We start from the raw sequence: 23,268 nt of genomic DNA on the forward strand, positions 1-23,268 counted from the left end.
GAGTTTAGTTCAGAGTTTAGTTCAGAGATTAGTTCAGAGTTTAGTTCAGAGTTTAGTTCAGAGAACAAGTGCTCCAAGCAACAAGTGATCTGAAGAAGCAAGAACTGAGAAAAGGAAGCGAATAATAAACGCGAGTACTCTCAGCAAGTGAAATAGTGGTTTTATTCCTGCAAGTAGCACCTACTACGCCTGACATAGTAAGGGCAAGCTCTCAACGGCAGTCATCATCGTCCAGTCAGTGCTCTCGAACACACATAAACGCATACAGTCCACTGCAGTCCACCACAGTAATAGTTACTGTTAAAGTTAGGTGCTGCAACTCAGCCTAAGATACAAAGTATCCTACACTAAGTATTAAGTATAACAATGATTAGTTACTAATTAATTTATACTGAGCATATTAAAAAAATCAGGTGCTGTGAAACAATATGCTCAGTTTTACACTTACTTAAAACTAGTAAAACACAGAGTAATAGAATATGAAAAAACAGATCAAAAAATTGCCAAAAGGCTTACAGACATTACCAAAAGACTTGGCCAAAACTTCATAGAAAAAAACCCAGAAACACAAGCAAAGAAATGTGTAACAATGAGTTTACTATAGTAAACCCATTACGTTTTAACCCTTAAATTGGCACTCATTGAACCCTTGCTTCAAAAATGGTCAAATTTTGGATTTAGGTATTGTTTTGATACATTAAGAAAAAAAAAATACTTTTTGAAAAAATTTCAATTAGTATAGAAGTTATGACATACGGGCTATGTATAGATACATTCCATAGCAGCTGTAATAGACATTTAGGTAGGACATTTACGAATTTTGGTGGTAAATAGGCATTTTGTATTAGTTTTTGTATAACGCCTGAACAAAAACAAAGGGTAATATTTTGTTGTTCTAGCTACATAGATTTCGAATATAAAAAATATATAATTTAACTAATTGAGACATGACAAAAAAACTGAGGTATGTCTCGTTTCTGTCGGGTCTGGGTTTTTTTTTGTATGGGGCGTGACCGTTCTTCTTTTACAATGTGACAACCAGAGAGTAAACAAATCGAATGAAGTCAGTTACATCATAATAGTTCAAGTGCCTATGTATGTGTTAGACCGTGAATATTCCAATCCACCCTCGTATCTTTTGCCCGCAACGGCAACGGGAACAGAAAGGGAAGGGAAAGAAAAGAACGGGAAAGAACCCTTTAGAAGGGCGCGGGCGGCGGGCGCTCGCCGGCGGGTTGGTACTCCGGTGCCTCCACGTTCAGCGTAGACGCCGGCATCGCGACATTCGGCATGAACGCCGGCGGCGCTAAGTTGGGCGTGGATGCCGGTGGCGCCAAATTCAGCGTGGACGCCGTTGGTAACGCCGACGTCTGGCCCGTGGGCATCGCGCGCGATATCGCATTCGACATGTACCAGCGCGCTGCGCTGACATTGACCATTCCCAACAGCTGGAAGATCTCACAATCCACCATCGGCAGCAACACGCTGGCGCCGAGCCCTACGCTAGCGCCGTACGTTGGCGGCGGGGACCGGGCCGGAACCTCGTCAGACGGGTTCAAGCTCGGGAGAGTCGGACGAGTTACAGAGTCCAACGAGAAACTGCACGAGGTGGGCTCTGGCAGGCTGCCGGACAAGCGCATCGACCGATTGAGACCGGGCGGCTGGTAGCGCGGAACGGCGCTTGGAGGCGCAAGCGGTTCGGTGCGGGGCACACGCGGGGCATCGCTACGTGGGTTAGGGGCGTTGTACGGGGCGCGCAGGGCCTCGCGGAACGGAGGCGGGCTCAGAGAAGTTGAACGAGCTTCGGACGCCGGCGGTTCGCCATACGAGGTGGACTCTGGCGGGCTAGAGGACGAGTGCATCGACAGATTGGGATCGAGCGGCCAGTGGCGCGAAACGGCGCCTTGAGACGCAAGCAGTTCGGCGCGCGGCGTACGCGGAACATCGGAACGTGGGGTAGGGGCGTTGCACGCAGCGCGCAAGGCCTCGCGGAACGGAGGCGGGCTCGGGGGAGGCGGACGAGCTTCAGACGCCGACGAGTCGCTGGACGAGGCGGACTCTGGCGGGCTGCCGGACGAGCGCATCAATTGATTGAGACCGGGCGGCCGGTAGCGCGGAACGGCGCCTTGAGATGCAAGCAGTTCGGCGCGCGGCACACGCGGGGCATCGCAACGTGGGTTAGGGGCGTTGTACTGAGCGCGCAGGGCCTCGCGGAACGGAGGCGGGCTCGGGGGAATCGGACGAGCTTCGGACGCCGGCGGTCTGCCGCACGAAGTGGACTCTGGAGGGCTGGAGGACGAGCGCATCGACAGATTGGGATCGAGCGGCCGGTGGCGCGGAACGGCGCCTTGAGACGCAAGCAGATCGGCGCGTGGCGCACGCGAAGCATCGCAACGCGTTCTAGGGGCGTTCCGCGGATCGCCCTGGGACACTCGAGGCGTGTTGAAACGTGTGCTAGGAGCGTTGCGTGGAGAGCGTAAGGCCACGCGGGGCACCAGCGGGACGTCGCAAAGCTGGCTAGGGGCATTGCGTGATTCGCGCGGGCTCATCGGGCGCCCACGCGGAGAATCGCAGGGCGCCCACGGATCTACACTGAGGCCGTCACAATGCGGGCTAGTGGCGTTGTACGGTTCGAGAGAGCCCTTCCGGCGATAACGCGGTGGATGTAAGATTGGGGGTCGCGGGCTAGAGGCGCTGCGCACATTACGCGGGACCAACGGGCGCATACGTGGAGGAGCGGAGGGCGCGCGCGGGCTAGGAGCGTTGTTCGGATCGCGCGGTGGATCGAAGGGAGCGCGCCGGTCAGGGCGGGGGTCGCAGCAACGCGGGCAAGGCCCGTTGCGCGGGTCGCGGGGGCCTATCGGGCGCGCACGTGGATGATCGCAAAGCGCCCGGGAGGCGCTCGAGGTTTCCGGCTGCTCGTCGGGCGACGGCGAGCTCTCGTTGCTCGTTGCTGCCTCAGGGCGCTCGTGCAGCGGCCGGCAGGCGGGCACGTGGCGGCGGTAGTCCTCCACGTATTCGAGCATGATGCCGTCGCGCAGGCAGGTTTGGATTTCGCAGAAGTTGGGAGCGGCGCCGGACTCGAGCGCGGCAAACTGCGGGAAGAGGTACAAGTCCGATCTCTGCAACAACGACGACTTCTGCAATGACCGCTGTCAGGGCGACGGGGAAGAGGTCCGATGTCGCAGACCTTAACATGCATGCTCGAGTTACGAGTCCAGACTTTTTATTTATTTTCATGGAAAACAAACAGCATACATGTAACAAATAATAGATGAGACAGTTTAGTTTCCATTTAGTGGTAGGTATATGTGTTACGGTCAAAGTGATAAAATGTGAAAATTATGAATAATCGCCGGTTATTATGAATAATAACCGCATGATTTGGTAAATGTGATTAATATGAGATCATTTATGTATGTATGTATAAAACTAAATAGGCGGCTTAGGGGTGGCCCAAGGGCTTGGACGAATAAACCACTGGACGCGTAACGAGTGACGTTTTCGTCTTTACCCCGCTAGCACTTACCATGGCTAAATTAGCCATGGTAAATGTTGTCAGGTTGTCACTTTGTCAGTATGACGCCAGCTCTCGAAGAGTAAAAATATCACGAGAAATGGGTAAATGCGCCGTACTTTATTGCAAAAATTATTCCTGTCACACAAGAAATGTTTCTTATCACGCGTAAGTACATTTTAAATCTATTGTAGTAGCTATTTTTTCGTAAAATAAATAAAATTTGATATGTAAACAAAATATGATTACGTCATTTTAAAAAGTACTCATTGTACATGTAAATGCTTAAAACATGTAGCATATTTAATTTGGTTGGATTATAGGTNCATAATAACCGGCGATTATTCATAATTTTCACATTTATCACTTTGACCGTAACATATGCATCAACGTGGAATCTGAGACAATTTCTCCTGATATTTGCACGAATCGGCACGTGTAACTTGATTCAATTTCAAATTCAAATTGTTTATTTGCATACTAAGTGTAGTATGGTCTTACTCCACTCCACTAATACATGTGTGCTTAATACTTAGCTACCTAGTTAAGGCATTGCAATGGTTTGATAGGAGGGCTATTTTTTGGATTATAATAAGCGACAGAAGCTCACTGCAGTCTATTTTACCATTAATTAGGTTATGTAGGAAGGTAAGATCGGCGACCTCTCTTCGCAGTTTTAATGGAAGTAAGTAAATGATGATGTTAGTCAGCTTCCCAGTGCTTTTAGATTTTTTTTTTCAATTTTTGTAAGGATTTTTATAGGAAAATTATTATTCTGAAAATCTTGACCTTTTTCATATTGTGAGACCAAACTACTTCAAAAATCAAAGTAATAAAGAATTCTTTGACGACATTACTTAGCATTCTCCCGGTAAAAAATGGAAGCCTGTATCTGTTTTTGCTTAATATTCTGCTATCTTGGTATGTCTTTAGTAGGTAGGTACCTATTTTCTGTATTGTTTTAACTTTTTTCATATATCGGACTGTTATATACAACGTGTCCCAAAATTCAAGGATAAGCCGGCGCCGCAGGGTGGACATAGTCATGACTACTTTAGGAAAAATAAGAAAAAAAATCTATCTCAATTATTTTTTAAGTTACACAATAAATTATGAAATTCGTCGAAAATTGACACCCCTTATGATATTTTACATTACTATGACTACAATTTTTCAAATACTTCAGTTTTTTTGTTTGTATCGGTAACTTAAGTAGTGCTGCTGTCCACCCCAATACTTAAAACCCTCAGAATCCTTGCAGTTTTTACACAAAAGTTAATCAAAATATGATATTTCCTTAAAATTTTGAACGATTTTTACTTTCACTCCACTTTGACTCGTCGTTTTGTATTAAAACAGTATGAACACTACTGCGGCAAGTTTTTTATAAAGTTGACGTAACTATCCAAGATTCCGAAATGGTATAATACTCTAAGAAAACTAGTCGCAAAAAAGATATGCGTACCATTTTTACAAGCACTTCGCTTGTTAGTTAGTATGGGATAAATCTTACAACTGAATTTAAAACCAGTTCTCTTCAACCAATTGAGCTGAAATTTGGTATACTTATGTTAGTACGATGAAAATGCAATATTTTGGTACCATTGAGCTGAATGGAGACTGGAGGTGGCCATAGGAACTTCTAAACGAAACGGCGGAATTGCATCTAGTTTGGGTTCGTTGGATTTGTCTTTTCGAGCACTTTAGTGCTAGGTGATGTCCAGGGTCCTGATGATGAAGTCAATTATAATTTTCAAACGAAGTCAAGCTTGTTTTTAAATAAGTTTTTTTTTATTACAACTTTATTTTAAGCTTTTTAGTTGTTTCTCAATCTCATGGCCTAAGTGCTCGGGAAGACAAATCCAACGAACCCAAACTCGATAAGCTTCCGCCGTTTCGTTTAGGAGTTCCTATGGCCAGCTCCTGCCACCTCTTGACTTCATCATCAGGACCCTGAACATCATCTAGCACTAAAGTGCTCGAAAAGACAAGTCCAACGAACCCAAACTAGATGTAATTCCGCCGTTTCGTTAAGAGTTCCTATGGCCACCTCCATACTCCATCCAGCTCAATGGTACCATAATATTGCATTGTCATCGTACTTACACAAGTATACCAAATTTCAGCTCAATTGGTTAAGGAGAACTGGTTTTAAATTCAGTTGCAAGATTTATCCCATACTAACTAACAAGCGAAGTGCTTGTAAAAATGGTACGTATATCTTTTTTGCAACTAGGTTTCCTAGAGTATTATACCATTTTGGAATCTTGGATAGTTGCGTCAACTTTATAAAAAACTTGCCGCAGTAGTGTTCATACTTTGTTTTTACAAAACGATGAGTCAAAGTGGAGTGAAAGTAAAAATCGTTCAAAATTTTAAGGAAATAACATATTTTGATTAACTTTTGTGTAAAAACTGCAAGGATTCTGGGGGTTTTAAGAGTTGAAGTGAACAGCAGCACTACTTAAGTTGCCGATATAAACAGAAAAACAGGAATATGTGAAAAATTGTGGTCGTGGTAATGTAAAATATCATAAGGGGTGTGAATTTTCGTCGAATTTCATAATTTATTGTGTAAGTTAAAAAATAATTGACATAGATTTTTTTCCTTATTTCTCCTAAAGTAGTCATGACTATGTCCATCCTGTGGCATCGGCTTATCCTTGAATTTTGGGACACGTTGTATATACTTCATACTAAATAATTTGTTTTAGATTGTATTTTGATATACTATTTGTGAAAACTATGTAAGGCATTTTAGTTCGTTTTCCATAAAATAAATAAATAGATAAATAAATAAATAAATTAATAGATAGATAGATAGATAGATAAATAAATAAATAAATAAATAAATAAATAAATAAATAAGTAAATAAATAAATAAAATAAATTAATATCAGTGAGGTTCACATGGGGGATACACTGACCTGCGTCGCGGCGTCGGGGCGAATGTCGGCGTGCCCGACGCTCAACAACTGCTTGCTGATGCACACGTCCTCGTCCGCAGATGTGTCCATCAAAAACACCTCGAGGATGGCCTCCTGGAATAAACAATTTATTGCACAAATCAAATCAAGAATCACATCGGAATCAGATCATAGAAGGGAAGTATTCACACATCACTGAAGCTCCGTGAACAGAGTACCCACCTATGATCTGAGGTACCCACTACCCACTAACATGACGTGTGAATTGAATCACTGACGCTACATTGAAACACTGATACTAAACTGAGCGAATACATTGAAGGAACTGTGGCTTCACTGCACTGTTTATGAGTGAATCGACCATTATGGCTTTAGTTAGTGCACCGCGACAGAGCTAGCGCCGGCGCTGTGTTTGATATTATGACGCTATACACATTCCGCCAACACGATTCGAATCGGCCCTATAGCGCGACGTCAGGCTAAAGCTCTAGCATGTGCTAAGTAGACGTTCTATTTGGCGACGTCGCTAGCGGAGCGATCAAGTTTTGAAAATTACCGTTACGAGTTAAGCGCCTCTAAGGACCTCTCTATGTACCCGGCGGGCGCCTTACGAGACCCGTGGCGCCGGCGCACCAGTGTTCAGTGCGTTAGCGGACGACCCGAGGGGAATCTCTATTCCCCTTGAAGCCGGCGGGGCTCGCCCAAGAGCGAGCAGTAACCTGAGATGGAGCCGCGGGCGAATGTCCAATAGGACAATAACTCACGGCTTCGTTTCAATGGCCCCGGGGGACACCGTCGGGTTTTAGGTAGTGGGTAGGTCCCGCCCTCCCGGCGGGGAAAGTCCCACATAACCCACTGACTGACTGTCCCCATCAGCCAGTAGGCATGCGCAAAGGATTAAAGGAAGGAAAAAAAGGCACCTTATGGCACTGCAGCAACCTGTATCTGTCATGACCGAGCTTTTTGGTTTGAATGCGCATTTTCTAACGGATATTAAATTTTGTAGTTAATAAGTACCTAGATAATTTAAGTTTAGGTTAGGTTAGGTACCTTGCAGGTCAGCCACCGTGGCTACGCCCATGAGCATGCGCATAGCATTTCCTGACGCAAAAAAAGCGGACTCACGTCTCTGTCGACGGCGATGATATTGGCGACGAAGCGCTTGTCGTACGCGAGGCGATGGAAGTACGCGGAGGTGGCGTGCGACCAGCACAGGCTGCCGCCGGCCGGCCGCACGCCGGCCAGGCGCGCGCGCACCGCCTGCGCTGGCAGCGCTGCGAACTCGCGCCGCAGCGGCTTGAGGTCGTCCACCGACACGCTCATCACGGTGCCGTAGTCTATGAGCCGCACCTGAACATAGATTTAAGGGGCTTATTCCAATATTCCCCGTTGATAATCCCCGTTAACGAGGATTAGTGAACTTTTTGTTCACTATTCCCCGTTAATGCCAATTGGAGCTTATAATGGGGAATAACGAACTAAAAAGTTCATTAATCCCCGTTATATTAGGATTTTATTTTTAAAGTAATGGGGATTAATGAACTTTTTGGTTAGCCTACTGAAGGAAGCCACGTAAAGTAGGTAGTATAAATAGGTATTTTTCTTCAACTTACTAAAGTTAGTTCGTTTTAAATTTTTTTCGAAGTCAATTTTTTTACTGAATTGTGATCAAAATAAGCTACATAATCAACTCCCTAAATATGGCGAGGATTGAAATCAACAAACATCCTGTATATGGTTCCATGCCCATCCAGAATTGTAGTGCCGCACCCAGGATGTTGGGCTACCGATTCAATGATGATAGTTGATAGTACCTAACCTACTGACCATGAGTCGTCTATCAGACATGTCAAGTCACCTGAAAAATAACTCTAGATACACGCCAATGATACAAGGCGGCTCACCTTGACGGTGTCGCTATCCAGCACGCGCACGATGACCGAGCGATGCCAGTAGCCCTCGAACACGCTGCTGCAGTAGTGGCCCACGCACACGGCGCCCACCGTTAGCACGCGTCCTTTGCCCTGGCCAAACCTGTAGTAATCCCTGCGGACACCGACAGAAATCGATTATACATCTTCTATCTTCATATATCTATAAAAGCGAAAGGTCACTGACTCACTCACTCATCACGAAATCTCAGAAACTACAAGTGCTAGGAGTCTGAAATTCTACATAGGGGTTCCTTTTAGAACGTAGGTGCATACTAAGACGGGATTTTGCAAAAGGGGTAAAACGGGATCCACGCGTACGAAGTCGCGGGCGGCCGCTAGTACTTAGTTCATAAACATACGCCCCGATAGTTTCGTCGGCTTCCAATTTGTGTGAAGAATCAGTCTATATCAAATCGTAGTAATGTGTGCACTTCCATGCATGTTCTTCAGCAGCCGGACCAAACTATCGGTCGACAAAAAGTCAGTATACTCTGCGGGGGGCTTTGTCCAGTCCACGGACCGTACTGCGTAGCTAGTAGCTACTATTAGACGCGTATTCTTCATTGTACCTAGTATTATATTATCTGTGATTGTACTCTTGTTGTAAAGCACCTACAGAAATACTGCATTCTTTAATACGGTTCTCAAATTATTTAACTTACAAGTTTTAAAATGAAGTTGGTGGATCTTTTTGTTTATACATTATCAAAAATATCAAAAAAATCCAGGCGGTAGGTACAGCCAGAAGTGCGAGGGAGAGTACACCTCGCTCCTCGCCGCCTGCAGCATGGCGCCGGCGGCCAGTGTACTCACGTCATGTCATCCATCATCTCGCTCAGGGCCTCCTGGAACTGCTCGCCCAGGCGTTGCAGCCAGAAGTGCGAGGGTGAGTACACCTCGCCCACCACCACTCGCACCGAGGTGCCGCTGGCCAGCGAGTCCAGCGGCTCGGAAGGGATGACCTCCGTCATCCCCATGCAATCCTCCGGAAACACGCTACGATCCTGCGCCACGGACACGTACATCTTTTAAGTTCTAAATAGGCATTCCGTATGTTTATTATGGCATTTCGAAGACCTCTTTATTATAGACACATTAGTAAATAAATATTACTTCGCTTCGCTTATTAACTATTCCCCGAGATATCACTCTTTGAAAATCACATTATTGGCCTTTTCTTCCGTCTTTATTTTGGACGAATTAACGATAAAAAATTCAACTTAGAATTCGATTTAAAAAAAATTAAAGGTATAATGGATTGTCAATGATCTTAAAAACATCTCTAGCTTCTCTTCTTCCCAATGATATATCACACGTAGTAGTTAGATTACATTAGGTGAGACGCAGGCCAGCTTCTTCGTTGTGGATAAAAAAAACATACTCTTGATTAGTACTTAAAAATTGATTGTCGATACAGCAACTGTTGGACTTACATAGGGGATACCGGGCAGCGCGTCGTCGGGGTCGAATGGGGGGGTCGGAGGCCTGGCGCACTCCACGCTGAGTAAGCGTCGCACTTTCAGCCGCCAGCGTTTCTCGCGAAATTCATGATGCCAGTCAAGCTCTAACGCCAGGGCCTCGATGTCCGGGTATCCGAAGCGTTTGAAGTCCAGCTCTTGCCCGTACCGTTGTCTGCAGAAGCGGCAGAACGATCAGAACCATCGTTACCAGATGCAGTTACACTATGCGCGAAATTGATCGAATCAGATAGTGTAATTCAGTTCGTTTCGCCGGGAGTCGCCAATACTGTGCCAATACTTAATATTCGCGTTTCGGTTCGATCAATTCCACGCATAGTGTAAATCCGCCACTACGCAACAGTGCTGCAGTGCCACTGCACTGGAAATGTGTGGCCTTGATAAATACAATACATATAATATACTTAGTCGAGTTATTGTAAGTCCACGTAATTACCTAATTTGATTTTAAATAACATCTATTATGTTATAGTGCATAACTTGTGTTCGCACTAATCAATTTATTTGATTAAAATAATCACGAATAAAATCAATAATAATCACTGAGTAATTTATTTAAATGGCTTTATATTTAAATCAATCATAGGATAACGTTAAAATACTCATAATTATATCATAATCATGATTAAGTAATTGTGTTTTACCCTTTCCCCGCTGAAACTTCTGGTACAAAGTCTTCCGACTTCCCCCGTAGGATATCAGTCCACCACCCCTACCGTTCCAGAGCCCTCTCTAACCAGCCCCACCCTCCAATCGCCAGCCTCTCCTTGCCCCCTGTTGCAACTTCTGGCCCGAAGTGTCCTGCACCTCCCCAACCCGCAAAACCCCCTATAGTTTTGCAACCCCCGTCCAAACGCCTGCCCCCCTCCTGAAACTTAGGGAAAGTAGTCCCCTGAAACGTACCTGTATAATACCATCAAATCAGAGCACCAGACACCTTCAGGGTGTAGTTCATCCACAAGATTTCTTATATTTGTCTTTAATTCTTCTAATTCTGCTCTGTCCATTGAAGCTAAAAATAATGTATTAACATGAATAGGTAATAAACGAACGAAATAAGTAAGTAGGTAGTGTCTAAATATTCTAGGTAAGCTTTTAAGTTCCGACCGAAACTTTTTTTTTACCGAATCCGAAGATTCGGTTTTGATATCACTATTTTGTTGTGGTGTTATTTAAAAAAAATTGCCAAGTGCGGGTCGTGCCACGCGCAGTGTAGAGTTCCGTTGTTGTCCGTCGTTAACACAATATACATTTTCAAAAGCAAACAATTACTTCATCTAAAGTCACTTTAATATTTTCTTCTAAGGGATTTTTGTTAATTTAAGAAATTTTATAATACATGAGTTAAATGACTACTGATGTATCTAATCTAAACGGTTATAGTTTTCCTTGAAAGTTCATGAAAAGCAGTATTATTGTGAATTTTTCAAGCCAACAGTTTAGATTTTAGAGGACGCCCTACTCGAACAAAAATTGGCACTTTTATAATTTGCAAACAGATCCCTATGGAAAATAGTCTTAGAAACCCCTAAGCCATTTTAAAAGACCTATCCAACGATGTCCCACACGATGGGGTAGAAGATGAAAAAAAAAATCATAATTTTATTTTACCGTTTTATCAGCGTGATTAATATAAGTACATACCTCCACAAAATTACAGCTCTCTAGTGCCAACATTTTCCAAGCAAAACCTCGGACAGACAGACAGAAATCGAAACTATAAGGGTTCCTTGTCAGGACTACGGAACCCGAAAAAGGGTAATTATTACTAATGATAAGTCATGTCTCAAATGTTTTGTCCTTAAGACACGGAAACTAATCTTTAATTTTATAACTAAGATACGAGGAAATGAGAAGACTTCTTAAAATGCCCGTTTTCACTATCAATCCCTAATTTTTAAGTGACCCTGAAACCTAAATGAAAACAAAATTCCTGTTAAGTGTTACCATAGTGGTCACTTAAAAATTGATGGTGAAATCGGGCATAAGTATTTTTTTTTAAATGCCACCTGAATAAGAAAGAGCAATTATAATTCACTACGGAATAAAAATACACCTATTATTATTTAAAGTTATATTAATTTGATCTAAGTTTTATTATCTATACACGTACTTATTTCGACAACAATTTACTAATCAGTTCAGCATATGCATCGGACCAGGGATGTTAAGGATATCCGTAACCGTAACCGAAACTTTCGGATATCCGAAATAAAAAATATCCCTAACCGTAACCGATTCAAAAGTTTCGGATAGTTTCGGATGAAGTTCTTTTGTAAAGCATTATACATATGTAAAGGCATAACAGCCTGATTTACCTTGGCTTTATAATGCCATCTAGTATCAATTTTTATTTTTTTATTACGTTTTATTCGATGTAAAGTGCACTGCAGCCATGAATGAACCGTGTTGGACAACGATTGCAAATTGCATTGCGGATATCCGAAATAAAAAAAAAATATCCGTAACCGTATCCTTAACCGAAACTACATATCCATAACATCCCTATCGGACATAGGTCCGGCGATATTTACAGCAAACAAAGCATATCCGTTTTTTGATGGTCCGTCTCGTCCAGTGAAAAAACGGATGTCTGCAAACCAGGGATGTTATGGATATCCATAACCGTAACCAAAACTTTCGGATATCCGAAATAAAAAAATATCCGAAACCGTAACCGTAACCAATTAAAAAGTTTTGGATAGTTTCGGATGTAAGCAGTTTAAATTGTTTTTGTATAGCATAATATTATGTAAAGGCATAACAGCCTGATTTCCCTTTATAATGCCATCTAGTACTCGTATATGTATAATTTTTAAATACTTTTTATTCGATGTAAAGTGTGCGGCCATGAATGAACCGTGTTGGACAACTATTGCAAATTGCATTTTAAAGCACAGATATCCGTAACCGTAACCGAAACTTTCAGGTATCCGAAATAAAAAAATATCCGTACCTAACTAACCGTAACCGAAACCGGTATAATATTATTCCTATATCCGTAACCGTATCCATAACCGAAACTACATTTATCCATAACATCCCTTGCAAGTCGCCATCGCCAACAAGTGACGTGCATGCGTTAAATGTTTAACTGATTGTCGATAAAATAAAATCGACTGAAGATTAGAAAACAACATTTTAGAGCATTATTTTCTTACTGATTCTGTAAAATATATGGCAAGAATGCAAAGTAACATCGTGTATACAGGGTGTTAGGTAAATGGGTATATGAGCCGACACTAGCCCATGTTAACATGGGCATATAAATGGTATGGTGAAGTCAGAAAATTAATATCTTCATTTTAATTATTTTAATTTTCATACAAATCGGATTTTATAAAATTTATTTTGTATGAAAATTTAAAAAAATAAAATAATGATATCAAATTTCTGACTTCACCATACCATTTATATGCCCATGTTATATACAGGGTGTTAGGTAAATGGGTATATGAGCCGACACTAGCCCATGTTAACATGGGCATATAAATGGTATGGTGAAGTCAGAAAATTAATATCTTCATTTTAATTATTTTAATTTTCATACAAATCGGATTTTATAAAATTTATTTTGTATGAAAATTTAAAAAAATAAAATAATGATATCAAATTTCTGACTTCACCATACCATTTATATGCCCATGTTAACATGGGCTAGTGTCGGCTCATATACCCATTTACCTAACACCCTGTATATTCATTGACATAATTAAAATAATTGCAAGAACAATTTGATAAAAATTAAATTTATTTGAATAAGGATTAATAAAAAATATACTTACCATTTTCTTCTGCACTGTCACTTACTGATTGGTGGTGATCTGGTATACTACGTCTTTGCTCTTTGCTAAAAAGTTATCGTGTTATTTATAAGTGATACTATACACAATTAGTAAATGCGTGCAAACATGAGGTGCGATGGTATTAGGCAATAATAAGAATAATTATAAAAATTACACTTACAATCTTACATTTGTTGTTAATTTCAATGTTATTACTGGATTATCCTCTGGCCCGTGAAACTGAAAATAGTTTTTATTATACATACTTAAATTATTATTTAATAACAACCTAAGATATCTTATTAAATTCCTAGTTCAATTTTATACTTTTACTAAAATACAAATCACTCAATGGCATAATATACCTTAGTCTGTAATCTATAGGTACATTTAACCGGGAAGGGAAAAGGAATAGAGGTAGACAGACAAAAAGATGGGAATTGGGAGGATGACGAGATGTGAGGATGACATTCGTAATATAAGACAAACCGCCACAACAAACGGAGAAGCATGAAGATATTTTGAGGAGCTGGCTCATGTCCAAGGACAAACTGAAGATTAAATTAATATATTTGGTAAATATTACGCAATAATACGCAAGAAAGCTTCTCTGTAAATTTCCGTTTTTGCTCTCGCTCTCATCAATGGTGATTTGCGATAGAACTAGACGACATGACCGGCAATGGGCAATTAACACTGTTACCGATAGTACAGTCGAGTTCATCAATATATTGGCAGTGCCAATGTTTAAAAATATTTTTTGCTTTTTCACAATGGTATAATATTTCAATACAAACTCAAACAGTAATAAAATGCTGCGGTAGCGCAGTATTGACTACGCTACTATGCTACAATATTTTAAAACATTAGGCACTGCCAATATATTTATGATCTCGACTGTACCTACTTCACTTTGCGTACCTACCTTCGCCTCGGCGGTTCGGACAAAGTGTTATACGGTAAGTTTGAAAACACTTTTAAAAATAAAAGATTTATTGATTTGAACACTGATTAATAGTCCAGTCAAATTAGACATGAACCCTGCAATAATTCGCATACAGCTGAAAATTGGTACGAATGTTCGGAGCACCATTATGAATTAACTGTGAAAAGACCCCATCGACGTGTGCTAAAAAAAAATTCGAGGTCAAACTTAAAAAATACGGGTTTTTGAGATTTTCAGCCAAACGGTAAGTTTTATCACAAAAATATGTATGACAAGGTTTAAGACCATACAATTATCTATCGAAATTGTCTATACACTTTCTCCTAAGAGTCAGCGTTTCTGAGATTCGATGATCCGAAGAGTCAAAAAAGTGTTTTCTTCATAACGGTCTTACACATAAATCCAATGTGATATCGCCTCGTGCCACGACTCAGCATTGTATCATGATGTGTTGTCGACGTCGAATATAAAATAATCAACCTCAATGTCATTTGTCATCTTTAATTGTCGAAAAATGTTTGCAACTTAGACGAAGGACTGCACCGTGAGTTTCTAAGATACGAAGTTTTCGTGTCTATTATGTTTAAGAGCTCTTATATGCACACGTCACTACTCTACTTGTAACTCTATGGTCACTCTTTTAGCCCGGTCAAGTCAGAAAATCCAGGTTATAATAATTCGCATAGAGCTGAAAATTTGTGTGATTGTTGAGAACACCATCCTTAATGAAATGTCAAAAGTCCCCAGCGATCCGTCATTTGAAAAAAAAATTTACGAAGTCCAAGTTTTTTGCATTTTTCCGCCAAACAGTAAACTTATCATAAGAAATGATAAGAAATAGTAGTAGATCATAAAATTATCTATTAAAATTGTCTTTGCCCCTTTTTCCTAAGAGTCACCGTTTATGTGGTAACGATGCAAAAAGTTGGAGAATTCGCATTCTGTTAACTACTCCAAAAAAGTCCACAACTTCAACTCTATTAAAATAGTTTTGAATTGAACAGGATAACAAATACATCTTTAAAAAGGCCTACTGGGGAAACCTGGTAAAAAAATACGCCAAATAACCCTCATAGGTGTTGTGGAAACATGTGCATATAACGAGAACATCAAAACTAACTTTTTGAATCGTTCTACCTCATAATCGGTTACTCTTAGGAAAAAGGGGTAAAGACAATTTTAATAGATAATTTTATGATCTACTAGTTTTTCTTATCTATTTTTATGATAAATTTACTACTTGGCCAAAAAATGCAAAAAACTTGGGACTTCGAAAACTTTTTTTTTAAATGACGGATCGTCGGGGACTTTTGACATTTCATTTAGGATGGTGTTCTTAACATTCATACAAATTTTCAGCTCTATGTGAATTATTATAACCTGGACTGTCTAACTTGGTCGGGCTAAAAGAGTGACCATAGAGTTACAAGTAGAGTAGTGACGTGTGCATATAAGAGCTCTTACATAATAGACACGAAAACTTCGTATCTTGAAAACTTACGGTGCAGTCCTTCGTCAAAGTTGCACCCATTTTTCGATAATTAAAGATGACAGACGACATTGAGGTTGATTATTTTATATTCGACGTCGACAACACATCATGATACAATGCTGAGTCGTGGCACGAGGCGATATCACATTGTATTTATGTGTAAGACCGTTATGAAGAAAACACTTTTTTGACTCTTCCGATCATCGAATCTCAGAAACGCTGACTCTTAGGAGAAAGTGTATAGACAATTTTGATAGATAAATGTATGGTCTTATACCTTGTCGTACATTTTTTTGTGATAAAACTTACCGTTTGGCTGAAAATCTCAAAAACCCGTATTTTTTAAGTTTGACCTTGAATTTTTTTTAGCACACGTCGGATCGATGGGGACTTTTCACAGTTAATTCATAATGGTGCTCCGAACATTCGTACCAATTTTCAGCTGTATGCGAATTATTGCAGGGTTCATGTGATGTGACTTGTGTCGATGTAGAATTATAGGTATCACAGGACGTCCTGAGACTTTATTTAAACAATACATTAAGTATTAATAGTAAACATAATTAAGCAAGTTATACAAACAATACATTAAGAATTTATGATACACAAGTTATAGAAGATAATTATAGGTGTACTAGCTTTCCGCCGGACTACATTATATATCTTATAAACCTCACGGAGCCCGAGACCTTTCCAACGAATGCAAAACCGTGGAAATCGGTTCGTGCGTTCTGGAGTTATAGCGTCAGGAAGGAAAACCCGACTTATTTTTATATAGTAGATTGGATATGATATAACTAATGGTTAGAGGATCGTCCTCAAGATATTAAAGAACGGTTCTTTGAAAGCTTTTTATGAATTTGGAAACACATGCAATAACAGTTTTTTTGGATACGAGTGCTTTTTGGGATAAAATTCGTTCCGCCTAGAGGCAATAAATGAGCAGATTGATGGGCAGGACACATTGCACGGATGAACCTTGCAGGGCCAAAAAAACCTTAAGATGAGTGGAGACCTCCCAGTGACAACCACAGCAGAGGAAGACCCCTAAAATATGAACAGATGTCGAAGCGGGACCCGGAACCCGGGAAGCAGGCTAGGATTATGTGGATGCAAGTGGCGTAGAACAGAAGTCTATGTTCGAAAACGAACCCAAAAGTTGATATGATAGATTGAAATGTAATCTTACCTCAAAGCAATCACTGAACATTTCTCTCAGGAACAAGACGGGGTCGTTGTATCCATGTTTGGCGAGCGGCAGCCGCTTGCCCGTCATGGCGTGGTAGCAGCGCAGCAGTGACCTCGCGTCGTGCTGCGTCTGCCTCAACTCCATCTCCACCAGCGATCGCAACAAGGCCTTCAATTCCGTAATATCCATCGTGTGTTAGCTTCTATTTCCTAGCTAAAACAAGGAAATATTTAACGTTTAAAGTTACGCCACAGAATAATAATAAGTACTACGGTTACGCGTATAGTTATTGATGTACCTATACAGGGTCATCTAAGCACTATTAATGTGCTTGAGAGGAAACATCCCAAAGTCGATGCAATTCCGCCGTTTCGTTTAGGAATTCCTATGGCCACCTTCCAGTCCCATCATCAGACCAGTTATATTATACTTATTGTACATATTATCATTTATTCTAATTAATATTTGTCAAGTTTCATGATTCATGATGATGAGATTCCATTGTTATGTATGTGTACAGGGAAAAGGACTTCCAATAAAACCTTGCATTGTACTACCAATACTTGTTTTATTTGTCTTTCTAAATTTGACAATACAATAAATTGTGCAGTGGTACATGACCAAGATGGAGAGTGAGTCTCTGGGCTGAAACGGATGCTGCCGCTGTCAATCCGAGATCTATTATACAGATAGAGCTGTACAGAGTCCAACACCATTACGCAGTTAGTTAAATACACAGGAATTCCTATGGTCACCTTCCAGTACCATCATCAGACCAAATCGCTGGTACCATAATATTGTATTGTCATCTAATCTGATCTACAATAATTGTAAGAATTAGAAGTGCGTGCGTGTAATTCAGATTCTTAGATTCCATTACATAGTTACATACAGGTCGACCTAATAAAAGCGTTTTAAAGGCAGGTCAGCACTCATGTTTTATGGTAGATGATCGTATAGATGCAGTAAACTCAACAACATTCTTGGGAGTTACATTAGATTCTAAACAGTATATAAGTAGTAGGATCTAAGCTAGCAAGCATATTTGTTGCTTATTTTGTGGCTAGATAGCGCTGTATGAAATTGCCCAAAGATTATTTATTTTTGTTATTATTTTAGCCAAACATAAGGCGTCCATAGCAAATACTGCTGAGCATAGGCCTCCAATGATTTCGAGATTAACAGATTGCCAGGGCCCCAACCTCTATAAGCTCACTCTTCGCCTTGTGGGTGGACGTCTCAACAACGATAGCTTGGATAAGTGATAAGGTAAACGGCTACTAGTTCGTGATAGTACGTAAGTTCGTAAGTTTTTTTTCTAGCTCAAATAATAAGCAAATGGAATATTATTTATAAAAATTCTTTATTACTATAAAAACTCTATTATTTAAGCTATCTAAAAAACCAAGTACCAACATTGTGGCGCCAAAAATGAGAGCAATACGAAGCTTCAAACTCTCAGAGAGCCAAAAACAGCCGTGCGGCGTGAAAATGTTGCTCTCACCGTAAGGTTAGCGCTCCAACTTCTTAAGCTTATAAAAAGGCGAAGAAACGTCCATTTGCATAAAACTTGTAATAGTGGTTTCATGTGTTCCTTGACAATTGATTTGGCTTAGAAAAAAGTTATATGAAAACGTAGAATTCCTTTAAAATTGCGATTAATTGACTCACGAAATAGCGTACATATTATTTTTCGGGTGTCCCCTGTTTCGTGATACTACCGAATCAAGGATATTATGGATAATATTTTGATGCTTGGTTTTTAAATAATTATTTATGATAATTGAAATGTAAGTTATGAAACAAATAATGAATATAAATATTTTCACTTATTGTTACAAATAACAAATCAAAATTGTATTATACTAGACTCACATTATTTCTTATGAATATTTCAGGTAAGTAATATCGACAATTTCACATAATTAATTTATTCTAATTTTTTATTATCGTTTTTAAATTTATTAAACCCTTAATCATTATTAAAATATCCTAACTGGATGCATAAAACCTTATCCCGAAATAGGGGACATGAGTTCACGAACTTAGAAACAGAGCAAAATTTTATCACGAAACAGGATCCAAACTAGAGGTCAGGAGAATAATTGATATAAAAAAAAGTTCAAACTATATAACTATAAATTATGTATTAACTTACTGTCAAAAGACCAAAGTTTAGCATACAAAAGCTTTCATACTAATATCATGCTTGGTTATTTTTAAATAAAATGTTAAAGTCGTAAGAGCCTTAATATACCGAAGTAGGGGGCACTTACCTTACTGCTGGGTCGAGTCATCTAAAATACATCTGAGTGTCATAAGATGAAAGTCTACATCCAGTGTGTGTTACCAGTTACGTACATATTGTACTGAAAAGTGGCCTCTGATTATAGGCTTACGAACCTCAAAGTTGACTATGCTTAGTGTTTTTTATGCAATCAAATCTGAAATGAGAAGATCCGTAAACGATCTAAAGTTGCATGGAGGCATAGTCCAATGAATTAGTTAGCAAGCTGAAGTGATAATGGGCAGTACACATAGATAGTATACACAACTAATGGCCGATGGGATAGTAAGCTCAGTGTAGAACGTCCACCCACAACGGTGGACCGACGACTTCATAAAGGTATGACCTTAAGGCAGAAAGGCGCTGGATGCGGGCCGCTGCCATCCGGTCATTATTAAATGTTGATATCTTGAAAACTACTTTACAAAAACGAGTCCCTCATCCAAATATAATTGGGTGTACCTATTTTCCTAAGAGTCTATGTTACAGACCTAAAATTGAAATTGATTTTTGTCCATATGAATCAGCCGAAGAATGCAATTTCGAAGAAGTGCCCACCTACAATATCACTATTTTGTTGCAATTTCTTACAAAACTTGCACGCAAACGACTAAGTTTCATATAAATCTAGATGTAAAATCATCAAACTTCTAACGCTCGTAACTCGGTTCAGACTGAGTTTAGGGTAACATACATGTCATAATAAGTATCGTTTATTATACTATTTTGTAATATAAAAAAGAAGGGTTGGTCGATGGCCGCGCGAAAAAAAAATGTGCCACCTTCCATACAAAATCTGGCATTGCCATTTTGCCTAGGATCGATATAATAATATTGGGCGTTATCCTCGCGACAAACAAAGAATTTTGCTCGTCCGAGTCTCGAAATGTCAAAATTTCCTTGTAAGTACCTAAATTTTCTACTTATACCTACCTATGTTGGTATATCTTTACTCCCTAGATTCAACCAACTTCGATGTAATCAAAAGGATTGTGCGTTGCCATTTGTCGAGTAAAAGACTGTTTTTGAGCTCTATTGAAAATAAATTAGGAAAACACAAGTTAAACTTAAGTTTATTACCGAAATAGTGTATTCAAATTACGAAAGATGATTTCAAAATATTTCGTCACGCCCGCCTCGAATTACGTATTGTCTAATAGTACCTGTAGAAAAATGCGTACCAACGCGATATTTATAGGACCTCATCCCTAGTAAAACTTGACGTCATGCGCAGAGATTAGTGTTTCAGTCAAAATGGCCGATTGTAGTATTGTAATATTTTAATGATTGAAAATCTAATTAATCTAAATGTTTAAAAATATATATATTAATTTTCCCCAAAAGTCGTTAAATCGTCGATTTTTTGATACTGTCGTCACGCCTAACATTTCGAGCTACTTTTGACCCCTACACAATTTATTCAAAACCTATTTAGCCTACATGCATGAAATTCGGCACATTTGTTAAACCATCTTTACTTACTTGTCCAGAATCCAAAATTTCATAAATGTAGCTCAAGCAGTTATTGATATTACCTATTGACGCTACAAATTTATCCAATTTTGGGTTCTGGACAAGTATAGATAGAATTTCATGCATGGGCGTAGCCACGGTGGCAAGTGCCCCACCCTGGCCAGAGCCAGGTACCTACTTACTAACTACAAAATTAATTTAATATCCGTAAGAAAGTTCACACTAAACAAAAAAATGCAAATTTAAAACAAAAAGCTCGGTCATGACAGATACAGGTTGCTATAGGGTGCCTTAAGGTGCCTCCACTGGCCCTACCACACGGACAGTGGCTCTGCCACTCTAGCGGAGACGACAACAGCTCCATCAGCGAAAACTAGTCGTGCCAAAGTGCGTTCCGGCCCCAAGACGGCGCCTGCCTGCACAGTCCCCTGCTGCTGAGCCCTCCTCAGCGGCCGTGGCTCCTGCCTCAAATCTGCCACCTACATCAAAGTGCCGCGCTCGAAAAACACAGGGCAATGCTTCATTTGCCTCCGCGCCTATCCAAATAGCTCCCGCCCTTGCCACCGCCGCCAGCGTCCATGGACGATGCTGGTCAGTGGCAAAACGTGGGAAAAAGAAAAAGCACAGCGACAAAGCCCCATCGGCTAAAACTCAACAGAAGACTGGCTTTGGTCGCGTGAGGGAAATGTCCACCACCAAGGGGTCAAAAGTAGCTCGAAATGGTTTGTATAATTCTACACACAACTGCTAAAAATTACTTATGAGTTCTTTTTTCTTTGATCGTGGCAGAACACGCTGCCGGGTGCCTAGATGCTGAAGAATAAAAATTAACGCGTCGCTTAATCTTCCATATGGTGGTAAAGAAATTAGTTTTTGTGGCAACCATACGGAGTCGCAAAGTTGAAATTCCTAAAGAACATCAAAACCTATAAAAATACCAATTTTCAAAACTCTATTAACGTTAATTTATACCAAATGACTGGACTATTAAGAAAAAACATGATAAACGATATACGTGCCTATATTTGAGAGTTGCCCTCGATTTCCCTAGGATCCCATTATCAGACCCTGACTTGGTGACAATGGGACCACCTCGAGAGTATACCCTATCGAACAAAAAAATATTTGGAAATCGGAGTTCTACGCGTAACATACCTAATACATACAAAAAAATTAAAAACACTCGAATAGAAAAGGAATAAGCGTGCTGATTTAAGTTTTCTACAAATTAAAACATGTCTCAATAAACATTTCAGCAGGATTACTTACATTTTCAGAATATCAGGTATTTTGTTGTTGCTGAGTCCGTGAGATTGCTCCAAGTGATTTATTGATTTTTCTCCGGTCGCGCCCAGAGACGCGCCGCCGCGCCTGTCGGCACCGGCACAGATCAGTAAAGCCGGGTACTCATTAGCGAGCTGTAGGTAATATAACCGTTACCATTACATCCTCTGTAACCAAAAAACAGAGTATGTACGTGGATTGCCTAATAACGTAGGTACACACTATGTTTTTTGGTTACAATGCATACAACGGTTACGGTTACAGCTCACTATTGAGTATCTGGCTTAATAATAGGGATAGGGCTACTGAAGTAGTGTAGGGTAGGGTGCGCAATACGATAATCGGTTTTTTACCGGTCTTAATCGGTCCATTTGTAAAAACGATAATTATGGAAAAAAATATCGATAATTACCTACTGCAATTCTATAAAACAACAATTTCAACAGATACAGTAACTACGTTATTTTGCTTAAAAGGTCTCAAAGAACAATCGGGCATTATTAGATGATCAAACGAACTTACCAAGTGAAGTTCGATCTGAATTATCCTGTTTTCGCNGATAATGGGCAATTACTGTGCTTTGATGTGGGCAATTAGTGTAAGTAGTGGGCAATGACTGTACTTTTTGGAGGATTTTAAATGTATTTCAATATTTTCTAAGTTATGTAAGTTTTAACTAAAAACTGTTAATATTCTGTTTAACAGTTTATTGGGTTATAAGAAAAAAGTTATAAATGGTCGACAATTAAAATACTTTCTTTAATTTTGCATGTCAAAGTGTTTGAAATCTTTAAGTGGGCAATAGCTATACGGTTTACCCTACGTCATGCTAATACTATAATTTTATTATTATCAAGTCTGTTAAGTCTCAGAAAAAAGTTATGACAAAAATAAAAAATCATAACTAAACCTCAAAAAATACACATTAAATCACTTTTACCAACTTAAAATGGTAT

At 40.1% G+C, this 23,268-nt stretch overlaps 2 protein-coding genes across 2 annotated transcripts; both read right to left on the reverse strand.

Annotated features, from left to right (window-relative positions):
* Window positions 1-983: 983 nt before the first annotated feature.
* LOC114352498 (nascent polypeptide-associated complex subunit alpha, muscle-specific form-like) lies at window positions 984-10,127 on the reverse strand. Its single transcript, XM_028304120.1, has 6 exons — window positions 9,812-10,127; window positions 9,192-9,382; window positions 8,349-8,490; window positions 7,570-7,794; window positions 6,445-6,558; window positions 984-3,122 (listed from the first exon to the last, which is right to left on the reverse strand). Exons 2-6 carry the CDS (start codon window positions 9,353-9,355, stop codon window positions 1,200-1,202), a joined length of 2,568 nt encoding a protein of 855 aa, XP_028159921.1. The 5' UTR covers window positions 9,356-9,382; window positions 9,812-10,127; the 3' UTR covers window positions 984-1,199.
* On the reverse strand, window positions 9,773-22,373 carry LOC114352499 (uncharacterized). Its single transcript, XM_028304121.1, has 6 exons — window positions 22,298-22,373; window positions 17,269-17,481; window positions 13,823-13,881; window positions 13,642-13,706; window positions 10,760-10,868; window positions 9,773-10,010 (listed from the first exon to the last, which is right to left on the reverse strand). The coding sequence occupies exons 2-6, from the start codon at window positions 17,455-17,457 to the stop codon at window positions 9,773-9,775; spliced, it is 660 nt and encodes a 219-aa protein (XP_028159922.1). The 5' UTR covers window positions 17,458-17,481; window positions 22,298-22,373.
* Window positions 22,374-23,268: the final 895 nt, after the last annotated feature.

This window comes from Ostrinia furnacalis, unplaced genomic scaffold (assembly GCF_004193835.3).
Source record: "Ostrinia furnacalis isolate ACB-3 unplaced genomic scaffold, ASM419383v2 OfSCF1381, whole genome shotgun sequence".
Lineage (NCBI taxonomy): Eukaryota > Metazoa > Arthropoda > Insecta > Lepidoptera > Crambidae > Ostrinia > Ostrinia furnacalis.

What these genes read in the sequence shown, in the direction of transcription:
- LOC114352498 (XM_028304120.1), bottom strand. Translation starts at nt 9,355, where the DNA reads ATGGGGATGACGGAGGTCATCCCTTCCGAGCCGCTGGACTCGCTGGCC. An exon ending in GAGATGATGGATGACATGAC is followed by an intron (nt 8,491 to 9,191) that starts GTGAGTACACTG and finishes CGGTGTCCGCAG; the next exon opens with GGATTACTACAGGTTTGGCC. An exon ending in TGGATAGCGACACCGTCAAG is followed by an intron (nt 7,795 to 8,348) that starts GTGAGCCGCCTT and finishes ATCTATGTTCAG; the next exon opens with GTGCGGCTCATAGACTACGG.
- LOC114352499 (XM_028304121.1), bottom strand. Translation starts at nt 17,457, where the DNA reads ATGGATATTACGGAATTGAAGGCCTTGTTGCGATCGCTGGTGGAGATG. An exon ending in TGACAGTGCAGAAGAAAATG is followed by an intron (nt 10,869 to 13,641) that starts GTAAGTATATTT and finishes CATTATTTTTAG; the next exon opens with CTTCAATGGACAGAGCAGAA. An exon ending in GATTTGATGGTATTATACAG is followed by an intron (nt 10,011 to 10,759) that starts GTACGTTTCAGG and finishes CCGCTTCTGCAG; the next exon opens with ACAACGGTACGGGCAAGAGC.